The sequence below is a fragment of the Sciurus vulgaris genome (assembly GCF_902686455.1).
Source record: "Sciurus vulgaris genome assembly, chromosome: 2".
In the NCBI taxonomy this organism is placed as follows: domain Eukaryota; kingdom Metazoa; phylum Chordata; class Mammalia; order Rodentia; family Sciuridae; genus Sciurus; species Sciurus vulgaris.
The window spans coordinates 135,780,089-135,803,298 of record NC_136462.1 but is presented as its reverse complement, the minus strand read 5'-3'; the positions used below and the strand labels follow the sequence as shown (position 1 = coordinate 135,803,298).

At 33.7% G+C, this 23,210-nt stretch overlaps 1 protein-coding gene across 10 annotated transcripts in view; it reads left to right on the top strand.

The window, feature by feature from the left end:
* Nucleotides 1–23,210, top strand: part of MEF2A (myocyte enhancer factor 2A) — a 163,252-nt gene that overhangs the window by 97,305 nt on the left and 42,737 nt on the right. For 7 of the 10 annotated variants that reach the window (XM_079127339.1, XM_079127343.1, XM_079127342.1 and 4 more), the window contains exon 3: nt 3,137–3,340. In XM_079127339.1, coding sequence (XP_078983465.1) covers nt 3,137–3,340 — 204 coding nt within the window. Of the gene's footprint in view, nt 1–3,136; nt 3,341–10,608; nt 10,624–11,964; nt 12,104–23,210 lie in introns of those variants that run through there. The other 3 variants (XM_079127345.1, XM_079127346.1, XM_079127347.1) reach the window with 3 other exon arrangements.

Genomic DNA, 23,210 nt, shown 5'->3' with positions numbered 1-23,210 from the left:
TGTTAATAGATTCCATGTTTGCATTTATAAAAAATCATATATGTGTATTTATATAGTAAGGATTTTTAAAAAAATAAATTATAAGAGGTTTATTTTTATAAGATGAAGAAAGGAACTATTAAAGAGATTTGATTTGCTGGCATTCCACATAGAGGGAATACAGAAAATAGCTGGTGTCTTAAGGAACACACACACAGCACACATACATCTACATATATATGCACATACTCATGCCAATGTGGATTAATTGGTATATGGGAGATTGGTGGGGAAAAGTTCAGATATGGAAATGGAGCATAATTTCTTTTGTATACTCAGTGAGTTTGGATGTTACTTTCAGTGCAATGAAAAACCCTAATCTTATACTTAACACAATTTGGTCTTTATTTCAGAATATCACTTTGTCAGTTACTTGGCAAACGTAGGATGTTATAGATGCCCCAGGAAATCCAATAAGATCATTATGTAAGCTAGGTAATGAGAAATGATGTAATCTATCTTGGTTAGTAGTGGTAGAGGTAGATAGAAGTAAATAGATTGGAGATATATTTTAGATGTAAAGTTGACAGAATTTGCTAATAGATTGGATAGGGTAGATAATTAAGAGGATCTAAGGTTAATTCTTAAATTCTTGTTTTTGTTCTTTAAATGGATGGTAGTACCTTGCTGAAATGTAGAAAGTTGGAAGACACTTTTATTTGTTGCTTTTTAAACCATGAAGCTAGATATAATCACCAGGCAAAAACTGGGAGGATAAAAGGAGAAGGGAGCCCGAGTTGAAAATATGCAGGCATTTAAATATATGAAGGTTGAACAGAAGAGGAGGAGGTAGCAATAAAGGCTGAGAATAGGCATCCAGTGAAGTAGGAGAATGTTGTGTCATGAACATCTGGAAAAGAAGTGAAGAGTGAGAATATACTTAACTCTGTTAAATTCTGCTGAGGTGTAAAGTCAGATGAGAACCAATGTGACTGTTCACTTTGATCACATAAATTACAGGTCACTGAAGATGGTATTAACAAGAGCAGTCTTGGTGGATATGGGGAATGGAAGTCTGATTATAACAAATAAAAGTTGAGAATAAGTGGTAAGAAATCACAGCCAACTAAAACAAATGTTAAAACATTTAAACATTTTCATTCTGAAGTAGAGAATAAAAAGATTGATAACTGCAAAAGCAATGTAGTGTGGAAGGAGATGCTGGAGCATGTTTATGTACTTATGGCATTTGATCTAGTAGAGTGCAAAAAAATCATGATGGGGATGGTAATGCACAGACATGTCAGTAACTGCAGAGAAGGGAGTGGGGAAGGGTACAGATGAGATAAATTGATAGATTAGCGATGAAAAGATGAGGTGGTTCTTTTTTTTCTAATGATTTCAGGAAAGATCACGAGAGGAGAGTGAAGTAGGAGAAGGTGGTGCATAGTTGACTTGGAGAATGGGTTCACGAAACAAGTAACGTTAGGAATGTCAGACAACATTGAGTGTTAGTTGAGATTTAATGATCATCAGTTCATACATACCAGATGTAAGTGTGGCATGTTCCCAGGAATTGTCAGCTACTTGCGTAAAGATATAGGGATAATTTGGTGTATTTTTAGGAAGTCAGTCTCTGCTTGGTGATTGTGTCAGAAAAGTTTGTTAATGAGAGAAGTATAAGAAATTAGGTGTTTGGAAGGAAGTGAAAGAGAAGAAAATCTAGAAAGAGAAGAAAATACAGGAGAATAAATACAGATCGAGCATCCCTTATCTGAAAATCAAAAGTCCCAAATTTGAAACTTTTTCAGCACTGACATGATACCACAGTGGAAAATTCCTCACCTGGCTATGTAAGATAAGTCACAGTGAAAACAAAGGTCCACTGAAAGTATTGTAAAAATTAATCTTCACACTGTGTGTACAAGAAACAAATGAATTATGTGTCTAGACTGAGATCCCATCTCCCAGATATCTCATTGTGTGTGTACAAAAGTTCCAAAATCTACAAAAAGCCCAAATTCAGAACACTTTTGGTCCCAAGCCATTTTGGATAAGGGCTGTTCAATCTGTAGTAGCAAAGTGGTAAGGTAATTAGAAGACTTGATGAGGTGAAAAAAATTCTGGAAAAGTAACAGAAAATAGAGCAGGAGTATAGGTGAAGTAGATTTCATGAATTTGGGATTTGGGAAGTAATGTGGATTATTGGTGATGGTGTGACAAGGGGAATGGATGATGAACATGTATTAGAGGTAAAAATCATTGGAGATTGGTAAGTAAAGGAATTGAGAGCCCAAGATATTTGTGTGGATTTTTTTTATGCAGATGCTAAAGTCACCAGGGACAGAAGCAGAGCAGAGCTGGAAAGAAAAGGGAGAGGAGGTGAAGTAATCAGATGATACTACATGAAGAGTAAGGTGGATTTGGTGGCTCACCACAGGGTATTATAATTTCATGGCATAAGCTTAAAGATACCTGAGGTTTTTGAAGGGGAAGGAAGGACAAATAATTTGGAAGAAAGAATAGGGAGGTAAAAGGACTTACCTTCTAGGGGCCTTGAATATAAGGAAAGTAATCTTTTGAAACAAACTGAAAAAATTTGTTTTGAGAGTCTTCAGGCAGCGGATTTCAGTTACAGAAATAAATAGTAAAAGAAGAATTTGAGAACATTAGAGAACTTGCTGATCCTAGACTGAATTTCTGTAGGTACTGTAGAAAGCATGAGTTAGATTAGTGTCTGTATACTTAATTGTTTAGGCATTAAAGTCTAGATGATGCTGGTATACCTGGATGGAAGGATTAGGGTTTTTAGTGGTAATAATTTTAAGATGAGTAATAAGGGACCACTGACCAGCTGTTTCCTTCTCAGTTTCTTTGCCTTCTGTGGTGTAATCATAATTAAACATAAGGGAATATCATCTAGAAGGAGAGGAGATTTCTTTTTCCAAGTTCTTGTACATGTAAGATAAATATGTAAGACTCTAGTTTTTATGGCAGAATGGGGAAGGAGAATGCCCATGTGGAGTGTGACAGTAGGAACCTTTTCCATCTTTGAAGTCTGGCTCAGTATTATAAGAAAACTCATTTTCAAATAGTCTATATTTCCAGTAATACTAATACTTTTAATAAAATATACTTTTTTTCTTTAATTGTCTAGGTCACTTTTACAAAGAGAAAGTTTGGGTTGATGAAGAAAGCCTATGAACTTAGTGTGCTCTGTGACTGTGAAATAGCACTCATCATTTTCAACAGCTCTAACAAACTGTTTCAGTATGCCAGCACTGATATGGACAAAGTTCTTCTCAAGTATACAGAATATAACGAGCCTCATGAAAGCAGAACCAACTCGGATATTGTTGAGGTAACACATATATTTAGTAATGTGTGAATTGCAAATTATTATTGAACCATCCATTTAAAGACATTAACTGTCAGATTGCTTTGTACGTACAAATTATAAATCAGGTAGAGGTATCCTTTCTCTTAATTATTTCTTAGAAGGATTAAAAATGGATATATGAACACTCAGTTGTGCCATATATATAGCCTGTTCATTCAAGCAAAATAAGCTAGGCTCTTTTACCTTGTAAATCTTACATTTAACTAGTATAATGTAACATTTCAACTATGATTACATACTTCATAGGAGTTTTTAAAATATCATTGTAAGAAACTTATTCTTGGACAGGATGAAGTTACAATCTTAACTTATCTTAGTCATTTCATTATGTCATGGTAACTTACAACTTTACTAATTAAAAAAAAGAAAATTATGTGAGCAATGTTTATTTCATTAATAGTACCTTTGTTGGGAGGGAGGGAAAATCCTGTCCTTTTTTGTTTATCCATTGCCCTTTTTAGTGTTTCTTATGGTTCTACCAACCTAATTAAGTGAAAAAGAAAAGGAATTCTTTTTAGGATGAATTTTCATCTATTTAGTAATTGTATTTTAAAATACAACCTTCTAAAAGGAGAGCCAGTATACTTTCCCCTTTAATTCTTTTCTGCTTCAAATCTTATGAAAGATAACTTTCCCATGTACTGTATTTCTAATAACCTTTTAACTTAGCTTCTTGATTACTTTTGTCTTTTTGCTTATGTGTAGAAGAGTGTTTCATTTTTATTTTTTCAAAAAGGGCTTTTTCATTACTTGAGAGGTGCATTGGGGCTTGGGACGGAACTCAGTGGTAGAGCACTTGCCTAGCATGCACAAGGTCTTGGGTTCAATCCCCAGTTCTGCCAAAAACAAACAAACAAACAAATAAAACACCTTTGGCTTAGTTTTGTAGTATTAGAATTCTTTAAATTAGGCATTTCTTTAGAGTAGTGAAGCCATGTGATGATTCAGAAATAAGAGAACAGATGGAAACTGAATCTAGATTTTATATCTAATAATTGAAATTAAGCAAGAGAAAAGTACTTAAATATTTTGTATAAGAGTCTAATTTATTTGTCTCCACAGATTATGCTACAGTTTGAAAAATGAGTTTTAAAATCTCTCTGCCTTAGCAATTCCTTTCTGGAGAGTGATTGATTTAGTTTGTTATTGAAAAGAAGAATTGTTACATTAAAAATCCAAATTTTATTGCTTTTTAGCTATTAATTAGTTGTTTCAAATGAGAAGTAAAAGTATAATGTAAGTACAGCTAGGACTCATCTCTGTTGCTTGATTTACCCACAATTTTATTTGTGTTAGTACTGTGAACCTCCCTGAAATATGTTTTAAAGTTTTTGATTTTGCTTTTGTTGATCACTTTGATTAAGCTATATGGTTATATCTTTAGCCATGCCCCTTAATACAATCAGTTTAGTCATTTGTGGATTATTTTGTCATATGAGCATTTATGGCATATCTTATCACTTATTTGCAACATGAATTAGATAGTAGACTCCCTGTCATATTTCACGAGCATGTGTTGTATTTTTATAAGCTAAGGGATCATTTAGGTAAGTTTTGTAGGAGAATTTATAACCGCATTTCCTTAAAATGGAGAGTATCCCTACTGTGTTTAAAATGGCTTCCTATTTTAAGCATCTTAAAAGCTTCACAACCTTAAGTAAAATAAAGAGTTGACTTTGTTGATGTCAACAAGTAGGTATTTTAGCTAGTTTCATTATAAAAGGTGATTCCTCCTAACCCTAACTACTTTGCTCTTTCATTGCAGCAGTTGTTCTTGGCCCCTGGAAGTTGAGGGTACTTCGCACAACCCAAAGCTTACTTCTTTAGAAAATGTGAAAAATATAGTCTGGTTTAATCCTCACAGAATTTTAAAACTACCTCAGTCTTCATCTCTGTTGTGGTCAGCACTCAAAGTGTAAGAGAGGAAATCCCAAACATAAAGCAGTTTCCTAAATTAAGTCTGCTTCAGTATGAAAGAAAACTTTTGCAGTTTGATTATCAATTGGAATTTTGGTGTTTTCTTTTTAGTTGTATTTTTTAGATACAAGCTAACATGACTCTTACCAGAAGTTCTCTATGAAATTCAGAATTTATATAGATACAATGGATAGAATATACTTAGGATTTATAAGCAATGAATTTGTTGTGCTCAGATAAATTACAAGACTTTATTCATATTTCTTATATATTAAAGTCTTACTGAGTCTTTATTATAAAACAGTGGCTATTTAACTTGTAAGATAGAGGGTCGGGGATTAAGCTCTGGCAGAGTACTTGAACAAGGCCCTGAGGTGGGGGGTGGGGGGCAAAACAAAGCTTGTAAGATAGGCTTTCTTTCACATATGAAGATGATGCAAGTACATACTCACAAGTTTTTATATAAGTGTCTAAGTTCTTTTTATCAGTAATAATAGCTCATACTGATGCATCTGCTAGGGACTGTCGTAGACCAAACTAAGTTATCAGGATAACATTATTGACAAATACTTATAAAGAGTTCCAGTGGATCAGATACTTTCTAAGTGTTTCTCAAGTATATTTTTAGAATACCATTACAGGTGTATTCTTTTTTCCTTTTTCATATAGTTTCCTTTCAAGCAGTTGTAATTGGATGCAACTTTTTTGATATTCATTTACACATTTGACAAAAATATTTGCAGGGCTTCTGTGTGCTGTGGATTCTGCAAGGGAATGTCATTTAGAGATTTCTAATTCAAGCTGAAAGAATATTCTTCCTACCCATGGTTCTACAAACCCTTGAGATACACTTTTTACCAACAGAAGATTTTATATAAATAAACTTAGAGTTGTTTATGTAAATAAACTTACAGTTGTTCATGAGATTCTAGACTCCTGAGCCATCACATGTGGCTGAGTAAATCAGGAGTAAACAGAAGCATAAACATTTAAAAAGTGATCTGCTGTAGGGTATTTCCTTATGTAATATAAGCAACTTCTTTAACAACTTTCATAAGGCTTCTAATGACTTTACCTATTTCTTGTCATATATATGTTAACTTTTAAAATGGGTAGAATTTTATTTTTCCCGAATTGCCAAAATATCCTCCCATAGTTTTGATTATATTAAAATGGAGTCTTCCATAGATGTATTTCTGTTCTATTGTACCCTACACACAAGCCCTTTGGGGACATACTATGAGCAGAAGAATGGGTGCACTGAGCTATTAATCATACTTGCAGAATTGGTAGCATAAGTATGTACACATGTCGGTGGAGTTTAGATCAAATATATTTTCTGGGAGCACTGTAAACTTAATAATAGTTGAGCACCCCTAAAGCAAAAGTACAAAGTCTGAAATGCTTCAAAATCTGAAACTTGTTGAATGCTGACATGAGATTCACAAAGTTTCAGATTTCCGGTTTTAGAATAGGGGCTGTTCAACCAGTAACTTCCATGCAAATATTCAAAAATCTAAAAAGCTCTGAAATCTGAAACACTTCTTGTCCCAAGCATTTTGAATATGGGTAGTTGATAGCCACTTAAATTGTGATTGTAAACAGTGGTAGACATGGAGTTCATATTTATCTATATTTCAGTTTCATGTAATTGAATACAAATATCAGAAACCCACCTTCAGAATATTGTTCTTTCTTTGCTTTTCCTTGTTTCATATTACCTGTGTTTTAAAAGTAGTGTAACATTTTAATTTCAAAATTAAAAAAAATATTTTTAGTCTTGAGTTGATGAAATTCTAAAAACTATACAACTTTGTTTTTTCAAATTAACAACATTGACATTAAATTTATTGGGGCATTTTAAATTAAGATCTTTAATATTTTGAGAATGTTTATATTTCTTGCATTAAGAAAGTTGAATTACAGATGTCTCTTAACTTCATGATGGAATTATGTCCCAGTAAACCCATAAATTACCTGTGAATTGTGTCAAGCTGCTACTTTCCAACATCCTGAGAATTTTGCTCATCTCACCAGCATGAGAAAAGATAAAAATTCAAAATATAGTTTCTATGGAATGCCTGTCACTTTTGCTTCACTGTTGAAAAATTGTAAGTCAAACCAATTAGGGACTGTCTGTATGAAAATAAAAATTTACACATTAGTAAATTAAGGGATTGCCATTAGAATGAACCTTATAAGACTAAATTTCTTTGAAAAGTATTACTCCTGTATTTAAAATGACATTTATTTGAAAATGTTTACTTGCTACTTTTCCAGGATAAATTTCCTACAGAAAATGAGTTTATGCTTTATGTCCTATATTTCTTCAACAGTTGATGAGTTTATTCATATATTCTAAAAAAGAAGGGACTGCAGTTATAGCTCAGTGGTAGAGTGCTTGCCTAGCATGTGTGAGGCACTGGATTCAATTCTCAGCACCACATATAAAGAAAATAAAGGTTTATCAACAAATAAAAAACAAATATATGGATGTATGTATTTTAAAAAATGATGCTTGATATCATTGATATAGCTATGATATTTACATTCTATTGGATGCATTTAAAAAAGTAAACATTATTAATATGTCATAGTTTCTGTGGGTCAGAAATCAGGGAGAGGCTGGGGAGATAGCTCAGTCGGTAGAGTGCTTGCCTTGTAAGCACAAGGCCCTGGGTTCGATCCCCAGCTCCAAAAAAAAAGAAATCAGGGAGAAGCTTAGCTGTATCCTCTGTCATAAGGCTACAGTGAAAGTATGCCATTTATCCCATGTGAAAATGATTCAGAGCTCAGCTGGGGAAGTATACTTCTAAGTTTACATTTTTTTTGTAGGACTCAGTTCTTTAAGGGTTGTTGTACTAAGGGTCTCAGTTCTTTATCAAATTTTGCCCAACATCTACCCTCACTCAGTTTCTTACCATGTGGGCCTCTCCAACATGGCAGCTTTAGCCATCAAAGCCAGCAATAGAGTTCCAGCAAGCCAAATGTAACATCTTTTATAACAGTTTCAGAAGTGACATTCTATAATTTTTGCCATATTCTGCTTGATAGAAGCAAGTCCAACCCATACTCAAAGTAAGGGAATTACACTAGGGCATGAATATTGGGAAGTGGGGATTACTGGCAACCATTTTAGAAAGTTGCCTGCTGAACACAGCATAAAGCTAAGTAAACATCTGTTGTTATAACACTATTCAGGGAAATAAGGTCTCTATATATCTTGTCCTGTCATTGAAATAAAGAACAAAGGTGAGCAAAATACTGAAGATTTATGGGTTGTGCTGCTGTTGATTCTAGAGAGACTCTTGGTTAGAATAGAGGAAGAATTTTAACAATAAAAGTACTAGGGAAGATGAAAGATTGATTACTTTCTCAATTCCTTCTTCTCAGTGTGCATGCAATACTTTCTTATATAAAGATGTATCATTTCAATGTAGGCCACAATTGCACATGTTTGCTGAGGAACATTTTCCTGTACTAAACACTTCGCATTGCTCTCAAATTTGCATATATGTATCTAGGCAAAACAGTCATGAACATGAAATACTCTGGTATTGAGATAGGCATTGAATGTTCAAATTATTGATAGTTTTATTTTTATCAAAGTGTTTAATGAAATGTCACCTTTCTATAAACTTAAATACTTGTAATTTGTTTTACACTTTAATAGATTGTTTAAGCCTTAGGAAAATAGCATTTGAATGCTTAAATAATTTTAAATTTTACACTGTGAATATGGTTACATTTAACTTTTTAATTTTTTAGCTCATTAGCATCAGTAGTGCAGATTATGTAAAACTCTTGATTATAACAATATAATTGGTGACTTTGCTAAAATGAAGACAAGAAAATTTTATGGCATTATGTGCATATTTATAGATAATACTTATCTTTATTACTTATCCAACCATTTCTGGTCTGCTAGTAGAATACCTGGATACATACAATAATAATTTAAATATAGTCATTTGATATTATTCTGATTGTATAGGTCTGAGGGAAAACACAAACTTTATCTCCCTTCTACACTTCTACACTCTACACTCAAAATTTGGTAACCAGATATTTGTGGGGGTTTTCTCCATACACCAAGCAGCTCATCAGTGGGCACTAACTGGGTATCCTCTTATATAGTTCAGTTGTGACGCTGTACCAGGATTTAGTATGAGAGCCCATAGGATTTAGTATGAGAGCTCAAGTCCATACAAACTGGGTTTCCACAACCCCCTTCTTTGTTTTGATGAATTCACTAGAGTGGCTCACAGAACTCGGAGAAACACTGACTGACTTTTAACCTATTTATTATGAAGCATTTTATAATATAGATGAACAGGAAATACAGGGTGAGATCAGAAAGGGTCCCTACAGAGGAACTTCTCTCTTTGTGGAACAATAGCATTTATTAAACATTGAGATACACTGCCCTCAAAGTGGATATATTTATGAACCTGAAAGCTCTGTTTCCCATGTTTCATTAGGTAACAATTCACAAAGAATGTCAATAAAGACATTCATTGTATCTTTTCATGTTATTAAGCATTAATACAAAAATAGGTGGCAGACTTTGGTGTGTGGAGCTGGGAATTGAACCCAGAGTGCTTACCTAGCACTCTACCACTGAGTTACATCCACAACTCTAGGTGGTAGACATCTATTTAGTCCTACAAAAAGTAATATGTACTTTTGTAAATATACAAAGAAAATGTTACGACCTCTGAATTTTCTTTTCAATAAATTATGATATATTAATTATTAGTATTAGACATGAGAATATTAGACATTATTTTGTTTCTAAGTTTTTTCTCATTTTGCAAAAATATTTTTGGTTGGTGGGTTTGTTTTTGGTACTGGGTGTTGAACTCAGGGGCAGATTATCACTGAGCTACATCCCTAGCCCTTTTATTTACTATTTTTAGATAGGGTCTAGCTAAGTTGTTTGAGGGACTCAATAAGTTGCTGAGGTTGACCTTAAAATTGGAATCCTCCTGTCTTTGCCCCTTGAGTTGCTGGCATTGTAGGCATGTGCTTCCATGCTCAGTTTTTTTGTAGAAATTATTGAAGTATTAAATATTACAGCTCATAGTATTTTTTTTTTAAATGACTTGACATTCAGGAACATTCAGTAAATAGCTTATGTGGCAGTTTTTGAAATCATTGTGCTATCATTTAAGGATATAAATATAGAAGCCATGAACATTTATCTCTCTTGCTAATGTCTTGTGAACTCTTACCAAATAGAGATATTTTTTTTTCATCACAGGAATACCATAACACTTTAAAAAAAAATTCCATTTGCAGCATCTCATTTGATCTTCACATCCAAGGTAAGCTCTTTTAGAAGTAGAAATTGGGACTCAAATTAAATGACTTACCTGGAGTCATGTAACAAGTAACTGAGAGGACTGACCAGAACCCAGGACTCTGACATTATTCTCTTTCTTTGCTTCCCAGTTTACTGGAGTCAGTGAAGGTCTGAAACGTCTCACCATAGATTAGAATTTATATTTATATATATATGTGTGTGTGTATGGGGGTGTGTGTATATATATGTATATATATATATATATATCATACATATATAACATTTAGCAACTATGAATGAATGAGTTTTCCTTAATAATGAACAGAAAATTAATGAGGGTAGTTGCAATAACAACAATAGCATTTATTAAACATTTCATATACTCTACTACTCTTCTAATGAATTAATTTGTATAATATTATTAGAATCTTTATTATCTGTCCCCATTTCACAGTTGATGAAATTGAGTCACAGATATAAATGAAGCAGGATGATGATGATTTGGATTCTGAAGAAAGAAAGTCTGCCTTTTTGAATCTTAATCTTTGCTTGCTTTCACATTGCAAAGGAATTTGAAAATAAGATCTTATAGGACAATAGGGAATCAATATAAGATATACGTACCAAATAAAAAACAAAAACAGATAGTAGTAAAAGTGTGCCAGGAGTATATGATATAAAATGAATGAGTCTCAAAAATGTGGTACCCTGACCAGCAACATCAGTATCACCAGAGAATTGTTGAGAAGTGTAAGTTACTGGTCCCTGTCCAAGACCTCCTGAATAAGAAACTCATTTCGATAGGAGGTCTAAGCAATCTTACGTTAACCTGTCCTAAGTGCAGTTATAAACTAAAAGCTTCAAGTTAATCACAATCTCTTAGCAATGGTTATTCAGTTTTTTAAATATTTTTCTCCCCAAGAATATCCCCTGAAATGATTACAGGTAGGGAGCAAGCATAAATTGTAATTATTTAAACCTTTCAAAAAGGCATTTATAATAGTATACCAGTTGCCACTAGGAAAGCATTTTTAATAGGTTACGTTTCAGTTCACTTCTACATAGTTATAAGAGCTTCTTTGAATGTAGCTCCTTTCAGGGGTGCTTCTTGAAAGGTGTGGGGACATGGTGAAAGATGGAATCTGGTTCCTCAGGTGAACAAAAGTGAAAGTTTAATGATTTGTCTCCTGAAATCATCTAGTGTTGACCCAGTAGAACTGGAAGGCATGATTCTGCTTAGGTTTTCTGACAGGTTTATAATATCCTAGAGAGGCTTTTGGAGCCAATCACTTTTCCCCTATATTATAGATGAGGATTGGAACAGACAGGGAGTGTTTTAAGAGGCTTGCCTAATGTTTTACAGGGCTGCAGAGGAGCGGCAGGGAAAGGGAAAAAATAATGAGGCATCTGAAGACAAGACAAAGCTTTCTTCCACTTCCAGCCCCCTGCCCTGCTCTTTTATTCCTAACAGAGCCTGAAGCAGCAGGATGATGACTCACAGGGTGAGGCACACAATCCTCATGGCCCTCCTCCTCTTCCCACATGTCACTGCACCATCACCTCACACAGCAGTCACCTTAGCTTTTGTAATTTCAGTTTTACTATTATTATTTTGCTATGTATTTGAATATTATTATTTTTCATACAATTATTGGTTTTCATTTATGTGCTTTTTATAAGAAACTATGCATCTTCAAGTGTGTTTTTTCTTGTCAAGGTCATATTTTTCTCCATCAGAGGCTGATGTTGTTGATAAATAAATGAGTCTGGGGGGAAGGGTGGTATATATCACTTTGTAATGTAAGTTCCTCTAAGACATTTCTTGTGATTAATGATCAGTAATCAGTATCTGTGCCCTTTCTATGTCCGTATGTATCAGGAATTATTTTAGTACTTATCAGCAGATAGTGTTCTTTTTATTCTGGAAAGCCTTCATTACACTTTTTGACCAAGAAGAAAGGGGAGATAAAGGAGATGGGGAGAGTGGTTAGAGAGAACTTCCTCTAGAGGTGACCCCATCAGTAGTTCTTTACCAGATATGGTTAGAAGGAAATGGGATAGAGGGAATGTATTTTAGGTCCAGAGGGCAACCTAAATGGAAATTAGGACAATTTTTGCACTCTGTACTTTATGAAGACAGATCAACTACTGTAATGTTAATAATGGGATTAGCTAATAACTGAGAAGTAAACCAACTTCTCATGATTTATTTAGGCTCTTGACTTTATCTTGATGGTTTGGCTAGTCAGTGAAGGAATTTAATAAAATAGCTTCCTAGGTTTCATTGTCTTACATTCTCAGGGAAGAAAGCATGTTAGAACTGCATGGCAGTTTTTGAAAGGGGTTGCAGAGAAAGAAAGAGAAGAGAGAAGGAGTGAAAATATTGAATGTAACATATTATCTCTACATATTTTATTTATTGCACTAATATTTATCATGACTATGTGCCAGACTTTATTAGATCCAGGAAGATAATGGTAAATAACCATCCTGCTGCTTTTTTTTTTTTTTAAACAAGATGATGTGTTGGGTATTTTATTGTTTTACTGCAGAAGTCCTTCAGTATGACTTCCAAGGCCCTTAGAATCCCAAGATTTGTGATGTTTCCTACCAAGTAGTAATCATTTAGTATATAAATATTACTCTGTTATTAGAGCTAGAAGATTATTTAAAACAAAAGTGCTGAGTATTGAACATTTTTATCAATGTTCTATGTATGCTTAATAAAGTGAGAGAGACTTACACAGTAGATGATATTTCAGTTCTTTTATAAAGGTATCCAGTGGAGACATGCAATGTTTTGAAATCTGGCATTTTGAATAGATATCTTAAAATTGAGGTGACGGCCATAGTTTTTAGTATTATTTTTGATATTATTTTATTTCTGGAAGAGACTACTGAAGGATCTAAAATCTATTGAAAGGAAGGTATCTTCTTTGCTTAGATTAGTCAGAACTCTACTTTTTAGTTTATAGTTATGTAATCAGTGCTATGCCTATAAAGTTTCAAATGGTAGTATTTTAAGAAAGTAAGCATATACATGAGGATGTTTCACATTTTTGTTTAGTTGACTCAAACAATTGTTAACTTGTACTTTGATAATTGTGTATCCTAAGGATGTTCTATGAAGAATATTACTATATGTTTAGGAGATATGCAATTATGTTAATTTTAAAAATGTTCATTGTAGTTCTTATTTTAATTCATTAGCAGTATAACATTAGAAGATAAATCTTTTATATATATTTTTAAATGTTAGCAATTTTTAAGACTTGGTAAGTAGACTGTATGCTTTAGCTTTTTAGAATAGACCACAGCTTAATTAATTATGTGTGTTAGAATTTACTTCGTGTAATTCAGTGGAGAATATTTCTCTGTTTTGCTGTCATAGAAATTTTCTTTTCCTATAAAAGTTTGTTGTTTTGTGTAATTTGTGGGCTTAAGTTATTTCCAGAATCTATTTTGAAAATCTTTAAAAGGTTGATGCTTTGAAAAAGAAACTTAAGAGATAACAGGTATTATTTGAGCAGGATTTTAAAAAATCAGCTTGCTTTTTATGTTTCTGTTCCTATAGGATTATAGGAACAAACAAAACTAAACATAACTAAAACATAACTAAAATTTGTTATTGCTATTTTCTACATTTGTATGCATGAATTAAGTATTTAAAATTTGTTATTACTTTGAAGTAATAAAAAACCTCAAACCATGTTATTTTGAGGTACTAAAAAGCCATTTTGAAGGATGGTAAAAAATAATGTTTCAGATAAGCTTTTAGGCATTTTATAAAAGGTGTATGATAATAAGAGCTCTCTTTTTGACATTTTGTTAGTAATTCAGTTAATTTCTGTTTTTAGTGCTCCAAATCACATATCTCGACAGTAATGCTTATTTACCGAATGCTTGTTGTACCACTTGCTCATTGTTTAACAGGACAGAGAGCAGTATTAAAGTTCTGAATCTCATGTGTGTTAACAATCAAACAATTGTGTGAAAACATTTTGAAAACTATGCCATATTAGGTTAAAAGCAACAGAAGACCTAATGAAACTAATCTTTAAAATGGGGATGTTGGTTCCATAGTCTAGCTATTGTGAGTTGAGCTGCTGTAAACATTGATGTGGCTGCATCACTGTCCTATTCTGATTTTAAACCAAGGAGTGGGATAACTGGGTCAAATGGTGTTTCCATTCCAAGTGTTCTGAGGAATCTCCATAGTACTTTCTGTAATGGTTGCACCAGTTTGCAGTCCTACCAGCAATGTATGAGTGTACTCTTTTCCCCACTTCCTTGCCAACATTTATTGTGGCTTGTGGTTTTAATAATTGCCATTCTGACTGGACTGAGATGAAATCTTAGTTTTGATTTGCATTTCTGTAATTGCTAGAGATGTTGAACATTTTTTCATATATTTGTTGATTGATTGTATTTCTTCTGTGAAGTTTCAGTTCAGTTCCTTAGCCCATTTGATGATTGGGTTTTTGTTTGTTTGTTTTTGGTGTTAAGTATTTTGAGTTCTTTATATATTCTGGAGATTAAGGGTGGGAAGGCTAGGGAAGAATAGAGTTACTTTGAATTAGGTAGAGGGGAGTGAAGGGAGAGGAGGGATCACGGGGGTAGGAAGGATAGCAGAATGAATCAGACATTATTACCTTATGTACATATATGACTGCACGACCAGTGTGATTCTACATCATGTACAACCAGAAGAATTATACTCCATTTATGTATGATGTGTCAAAGTGCATTCTACTGTCATATGTAACTAACAGAAGAACAAACTTTAAAGGGCCTGGGATTGGAAAAAAATAGGGTACTTGTTATATCATGTAACAGAATTCTAGTAGTGTACTGTTTAGGCTCTGTTGAAGGCTCTACCCTCCCCATGCATTGATTTGTTCTCATGCCTACTTTTTCATGTTGGCAGAAACACCTTCAGGCCTTATGTCTGCACGTACTATCATTGAAAACACTAATAGAACTTTTTGTGATGATAGAAATGTTGTATATCTGAGTTGTCCAATATGGTGACCAATAGCCATGAGTAGCTGTTGAATCCATGTAGCTAGTGCAACTGAGAAACTGGTTTTTTAAAAAATTTCAATTTAAGTAACCACATGTGGCTGTTTGCTAATTAAGCACTAATCTAAAATATCAGATCAATTGTGTCCCAGAATTTCTAGCAAATATTCTAAAATTAGTTTGTTGTACCTGGTTCAGGCTGCATGCCTTTCCACATCCCAGCCCAGAAAAACTAAAGATAGTAGTGGAGAGAATGGAATATGCTGATTGGCTTATTCTTGCCAGATATTTTACTCTAGGACTTTCTGTATCAGTCATCCAGATAGTGTGGTTTTTGCATAAGAAGATATATATATATATATATTTTTTTTTTAATATGATATATATATTAGTACAACAGAATGAGCCCATATATATATGATTTATTGATTTTTGAAAAAAAAGCAAATTAATAAGAAAAGGAAAGTGTTTTAATACATGGTGCTGGAAAAAATAGGTATCTGTATGGGGAGGAAAAAAATTGTAGTATGCAAAATTATGGCCTAGAGGGTTTGTATGAGAGAGTAATATGAAATAAGAGAGAAATTGGATATAATTAATAGAGCGATTTGAGTATCAAGCTGTGGCATTTGACACTTGTGCTATATATATGTATTTGAGCAGCCTTTGGAGGTGTTTAAAAGTTTAGGTAGTCAGATCATTATTGCACAAATATTAATCTGACATCAGATAATCAACATTGTAAAGAAGTTTATAACTTTTAAAAATGTAATTTATCCCCTCTTGTGATTATGATTTTTTTTTTAAGTAATGATGAGACTCAAATGAAGAGGAATGTTATTTCATTTGGTTTGAATGGGGAGGGGAGATTATAAAATGGGAGTTTAGGTTGTGTTCCAAAGACTATAGTGTATTGACACTTCATTCTTTTTCTTAATTGATCTGTAGAAAATTAGAGTGCATCATTTGTTTAAAAAGAAATTTTTAGTTGACCATAAAGTTAATATTCCCAAATATTATAGTCTTTGTAATAAAATCTTCAGTAATGCGGCAGTTTAAATTATTTTAAAAATCATTTCCTTGTTATTTTCTATGTTCAAATGACTACAAATGATCAAAACTATTGTGAAAAGAGGTTGGTATATTATAAAAAGTTTAGAAAACTGAGATCTAGTTACAGATTTAGTTACCTACTTCATTTAATTGATAAGGAAGCTGGGTCAAAATTGTCCAGATCATATCAGTACATAATGACAAAACCAACACTTAAATAGTGTGTTCAGAAAGACTATAAATCCTTTGAGGCAAAGACTTGGCAAAAGAATATTATATTTTCAGTGTTCAGTAAAGATCCAACACACAGCTTAGTGATGACTTGAACTAAAGACAGTATTGCTTATTTTGTTTTTAACCCATTTATGATATTCTTAAATTAAAGCTCCATCAAATATTACAAAAACTAATAGGGGCAAAAATATTAAGTATGTTTAAGGGGAAAGAAGTCAAGAGTAAAAAATGATGACTCTTTTAACTCATCTACTTCCTTCACATCTACTCATTGTATGCATTATTCCCAGCCTTTAGAAAAGTAAACCTATTTTTTAAAAAAGTACAGAGACTTCTGCTTTGTTGTGATTTATGTATTCCTGAAAACTGCACAAACTGCAAAATCCATACAGCTTTGTATTCTGAGAACTAACACAAGTAATAATTGGGGAGATAACTTGAACTGTTTAGTGAGGCAACTTAGTGTAGTTAGTGACTACCATTGTGAGATTATGAATGCACAAAATTACTTGAATATAAATGCTGATAAACCTTTCATTGGAATGGAACTGTGGGTCTTAGGATAATACAGATGGAAGTATAGTGGTGAGCTGGTAGAGGCTGCCATTAAAGTGGTCTTGGAAAAAGTACAATCTACAAGACTAGGAGTACTCGTCGAAAGCCTTCTTTTAAAATTTTCTGATAATACAGGTTAATACTCCTGTAGTCAGTGTAGTAGCCAAGTTGAGTGATTTTTCCTTTCCTGCTAAAGTTGTAATGCTATTCCCACTTTTCTAACTCTCCTCGCCTAGAAAAAGTCACCAACAAATCAAAGTGACTTCTTCATTGTACCGTTTTCATTCCCTGGTGCCAGTTGCATCTAAGCTAATTTGCTTTCCAAAATCACATCATAGTACAGCATGCTATTTAACTATACAGAGTTTTTTTTCCCTTTTTTTAAAGATAGTATGTCCTAATTTACATTCATCTGAATTAAAGGCTGCTATTATAAAGAAAATTATACAGAATAGGGAAGTCATTTTTCTGAGTTTCTTTTGGTTATAAAGAAAGTTATTTTCAGAAGTTTTATTGGGTTTTGTTATTTATGTTTCTGTTCACTGGCAGTCTTAACATACTAGGATATAGTACTTAATAGATATGAATTCCAGTATGATAATTATTCGTGATCACAGTAACTATTTCCAAAGCTTTCAGTAACCTGCATGAAATACTATATAAATCATTGCCCAGATATCCTTCACTATTATTGAGTGCATATTTATTGGAGTATGTAGGCATGACTGAAATTAACCCTCTAATCTACCTTCTATATCAATGGATTTGTTCTGGACATTTCATGTAAGTAGAGTAATATGATATGTGGTCTTTGACTTTTTCACTCAAGGTCATATTTTTAAAGCTCATCTATATTGTAGCATGCCTTAGAACTTTATTCTGTGGCCACATGAAATCCATTTGCTACTTTGAAGTTTATGCACAATTTTTTTGTGGGGTATTGATGCTGGGGGTCAAACCCAGGGCCTTAAGTCAAGTCTTCTAGGAAAGTGCTCTCCCAGTGAGCTATATACCCCTAGACCTGTGAACATTTTCTTGTATGGGCATATGTTTTCATTTTCCTGTGTATCTAGCTAGGAATAGAATCTGCTAGATTGAATGTTAAATTCTTTGTTTGAGCTAGAGGAGCTGTCTCTTTCACATTAACTTAAAAAAAAAAAAAAGGAAAAACATCAACAAAAAAATAGCTTTGTAGATATCATTAGAAATGCTTAGTTTATTTTTTTCTAAAAATGCTTACTTTAAGAAAAAATTCAGCTGGGCATGGTGGCACATGTCTGTGATCCTTGCGTCTTGGGAGGCTGAGGCAGAATGATCGCGAGTTCAGAGCTAGCAAAAGTGAGGCGCTAAGCAACTCGGTGAGACCCTATCTCTAAATAAAATACAATATAGGTCTGGGGATGTTGCTTAGTGGTCGAGTGCACCTGAGTTCAATCCCTGGTTACTCGCCCCCTAGCCCTGCCAAAAAAATTTTCAGTATTCTTGGGTCAGGTTATCTAGACCAACTGTCTTGCTGAAGACAACTAAAAACACCAGATGAATTGTAAAAAATTCTTCACAGTGTCAAAGAACTCTTAAGGACTATGCCAGGCCCAAATCTAAGAGAAGATGAAAATACAAAAGTCAAGAATTATTTAAAGCTCTGGCTGCCTTAAGTCATTTGCCCATGTGGAAAAAACAGTTGAAAAAACTGAGTTCTGATAGTTTCAGATGGAAGGAGAAAGGTAACCTTTCTAGGTTTATGAGTCTAATAAATTGCCCCTGATATCAAGCCTGATGCCTCAGGAAGACCTACTGTTTTCCCCTGCTAACAAAGAATTGCATGAAGAGTTCTTTACCACTGAACAGATTGGGCAAAAACAATGAGAAAAGAAAGAAGAGAACTTTTCTCTGAGAGGTTGTGAACCAAATAACAGTACTGGGTGAAATTTGAGGCTGAAGTCATATTAACACTAGAAGTTCAAGAAAATTAGTGCGTCAGGTACCTGAAAGAAGCAAATTTACAGCCTTGTTAAAGAGACACCTTATTTTATGCATCGGATATCTACAAATTAGCTTTCAAAACTATTGAACATCATACAAAGATGATAAAGCACCCAAGAAATCAAACAGTAAGAAGTTAACAAAAACTGTCACCCAAATATTTCAGATACTATTATTCATAAATTATAGAATTGTGTTTTCTGTGTTCAGGAAATAAAAACAAGTTTGAGAATATCAGCAAGAAACAGGTAATTATAAGAAATTTAAAAATATGCTTAAATACTTCTAGACATGAAGAAAAAAAAAAAAAAACGCCATAACCGAAAATTAATTAACAACTCAGTAGACATAGTGGAAGTAGATGTGCCATAGTTGTAGAGAGAATTTTTGAACTGGAAAAAAAAAAAGACAAAAGAACTTATCTAGAATTCACCACAAAAAGCTTAAAAAGGTGAAAATACTAAGAAAGCTTCTAAGTAAAGGAGGATCGTACTACAAGTTTTAGTGGCCTACATTTAATTGACATTCCAGAAGTAGGAGGGAACAGAGAAAATGGGAAAGAGACATTATTTGAAGAGATAATGACAAATTTTCTAGGAATGATGAAAATCTACTACCCTTAGAATTAAGAAACCCAACAAATCCCATGCAGAAGAAATCTTTTTTTTTTTTTAAATTTTGATTCATTGAATACTAATGGGGTACAACTATTGTTTCTCTGGTTGTACACAAAGTAGAGTCATACCATTTGCATACCATACATGTACATAGGGTAATAATGTTTGTCTCATTATATTATCTTTCCTTTCCCCCACCCCCTCCCCACCCCTGGTTTCCCTCTCCATAATCCATCCTTCCTCCATTCTTCCCTTACCTCCTCCCCTTGCCCCCCACCCCTGTTATGTATCATCATCCACTTATCAGAGAACTCATTTGGCCTTTGTTTTTTTTGGAATTGGCTTATTTCACTTAGCATGATATTCTCCAACTCCATCCATTTACCTGCAAATGCCATAATTTTATTCTTCTTTATGGCTGAATAATATTCCATTGCATATATATACCACGCACACACACACACAAAACTATACAAAGACATAGTGAAAATTCAGACAAGAAAAAAAGATTTATCCTCAAAATAGTGCTGATTCTAAATGGCAGCAAATTAAACCTGTATTCAAGTGATAAATGTGCTAGAAGTAATAGAGTAGGAATCCAACTTCAAATTTTATGTTCAGAGAAATATCTTCAAGAATGAAGACAAACACTTTTATATCAGCTTTGCAATTGAACTATATTATGCTTTGGAAGAAGGGCCAAGACCAACTCAGGCTGCCCGGGACTATCAAGTGATTTTGATACACATTATATGGACAGTGACCCATTTTATCAGTATTTGAAACTAGTGGGATGCTCTCAGTGAATTTTGTTGGATCAAAAATGCAAATTATTCAGTAAACAAAAAGGGATAGGGAAGAATCAAAAGCCAGGACTTTAGAAGAAATACTTTCATGATTTTTTTCAGTACACTGAAAACTAGCATTATCAAAGAATTCGTTTAAGTGTAGATATCTAAAACATTCTCTCTGATGACAAGTTGAGACCAGATTACCTGGTTGCCTAGTATCCAACTCCTGGAAAACCAGGGCCCCAAAACTGTTGAAACTGAAGGAGGCAGCGGAGGAGGTATTACCATACTTCAGGGTCTTTGCAGTCAAACCTGGGATCATAGAACTGAATAAGACATTAGAATTCAAAGAAGCCAGAGCCTACACAACACATATTTCTCACTGAAGAAGATGTGGATAGGATCATGGAAGAACTGGGGAAAAACTACAAAGACAGGTTTCCGACCACAAACATGATAAATGTTGTCTGTTCTCAGTAGTTGAAGTTGTTCCAGATCATAGTGCTCCTATCTATTCTCCTTTTGGTTTGTTGATTGATTGTAGCAGTCTGTTGACTGGCTTAACTAACATCGTAGTGGAAAGAGCATTAGTTTAAACATCAGAAAATTTGGATTCTAGTTCCAGTTCTGTTACTTCATAGCTATATGATGAGGTAGGATATGGAATGAGTACTTGAATCTCTCTTAACTTTAATCTCTTCTATAAAGATAGGGGATGAACTACAGAATCAGAAAGGTGCCCATTTTCTATTCAACAGATATTTTAACAAAAAAAATTTTTTTTGGACACAAGTTAAATCTAGGGCTCGAACATTGCTAGGCAAACAACTCTACCTCACCACCACATCCCCAGCCTTTTAAAAAAAATCTTACTTAGATAGGTTTTCTTTAAGTTACCCAAGCCGGCCTTGAACTTGTGATCCTTCTGTCATAGCCTTCTGAGTAGCTGGAATTACAAGTGTGCACCATTGTGCTTAGCTTTCACATACTTTTTTCAGCATATATAATTTCATTATTCTGCCATGCCTCAAAATATTAGTTCAGTGGACAGGTGGCCATAAAAATATAATTTTAGCAAAACAATCAGAAAAAAATAGGCTTATTTTCAGAGATAATAATTCGTGTTGTCAGATTTACCACAAAACTCCCAAGTCCAGATGACCTCATAGTAATTACTAGCATATTTTTAAAGAGGAAGTAATGCCTGTATTTCACAAACTCTTCCAGAGAATAGCAAAAGAAGGATCTCTCCTTTCTTCATTTTATGAAGGTAGCCTAACTTTGGTAGTAGAACCAATTAAGAGAATACTAAAGAAAAAAATCAGAAGTTTATCATGCTGAACATAATGGAAAATTCTTAAGCAAAATATTAGTCCACTTCTTTGTGTTCACATTTTTTTAATGGAGGTATTTTTGTTTTCACAGTAACTCATTTTCTCTGCTGCTTGGACACATGTCTAGACTCGATCAGCTTCCTTTGTAGTTAAGAGTGGCTATGTGACTGAGTCCTAGCTAAGTGAATGTGGGTGGAAATGATTTAGGCTGCTTCTAGGCCTGACCTGTGAGCTATTTCCCACATGATCTTTGTACTTTCTCTTTGTTTGACAACCAGGTGTAAAGAATCCAGAAGGGAACTCAAAAGGTCCTGTATGTGACTAGAGAGAGTTGGGAGTGTAGCTCAGTGGGAGAGAGTATGCTCAGCATGTGCGAAGGCCAGGGTCCAATCCCTTATAGCCTACTTTTGCCCACAAAACAGAAAAAGAATCTAGGGCTCTGAATCTCACATAAATTTATCTAAGAATAAGAAATGTCCTCGTTGGGCTTTGTATAAACAAGAAATAAAGTTTCATTGTGTAAAGCCACTGGGATTTGTGGAATTTTTTTGTTAAAGCCTCTGTCATTACTTATGCTAATACAGAAATTAAATCTAGGATTATACAGAAGGGATAATAAATGTATCATGACTAATTTGGATTCATGCCAGGAATGTAGCATTATTCCATATTCATGAATTGGAAGTCTTAATATTATATATATCTGTGCTACATAAAGTTATCTGAATAGAGTCAGTGAATTGCCAATCAGAATTCTAAGACATTAAAAAATCCTACTGATTCTGCAATTCAACGGGAAAAGAGATGTGAAGATTTGCAGTAAGATGTTAGAGTAATTTTAAAGCTATAGGAACTAAGATATTCGACATTAGCACAGTTACCAAATGCCAAACATTCCAGTGAACTAATAGCACAGAACCAGAACCATATAAAATTAATTAATATATGATGATGTGTTACCACAGACCAAAGAAGAAAGAACAAACTCTTGAAACAGTGACACTAGGACAATTGGATATC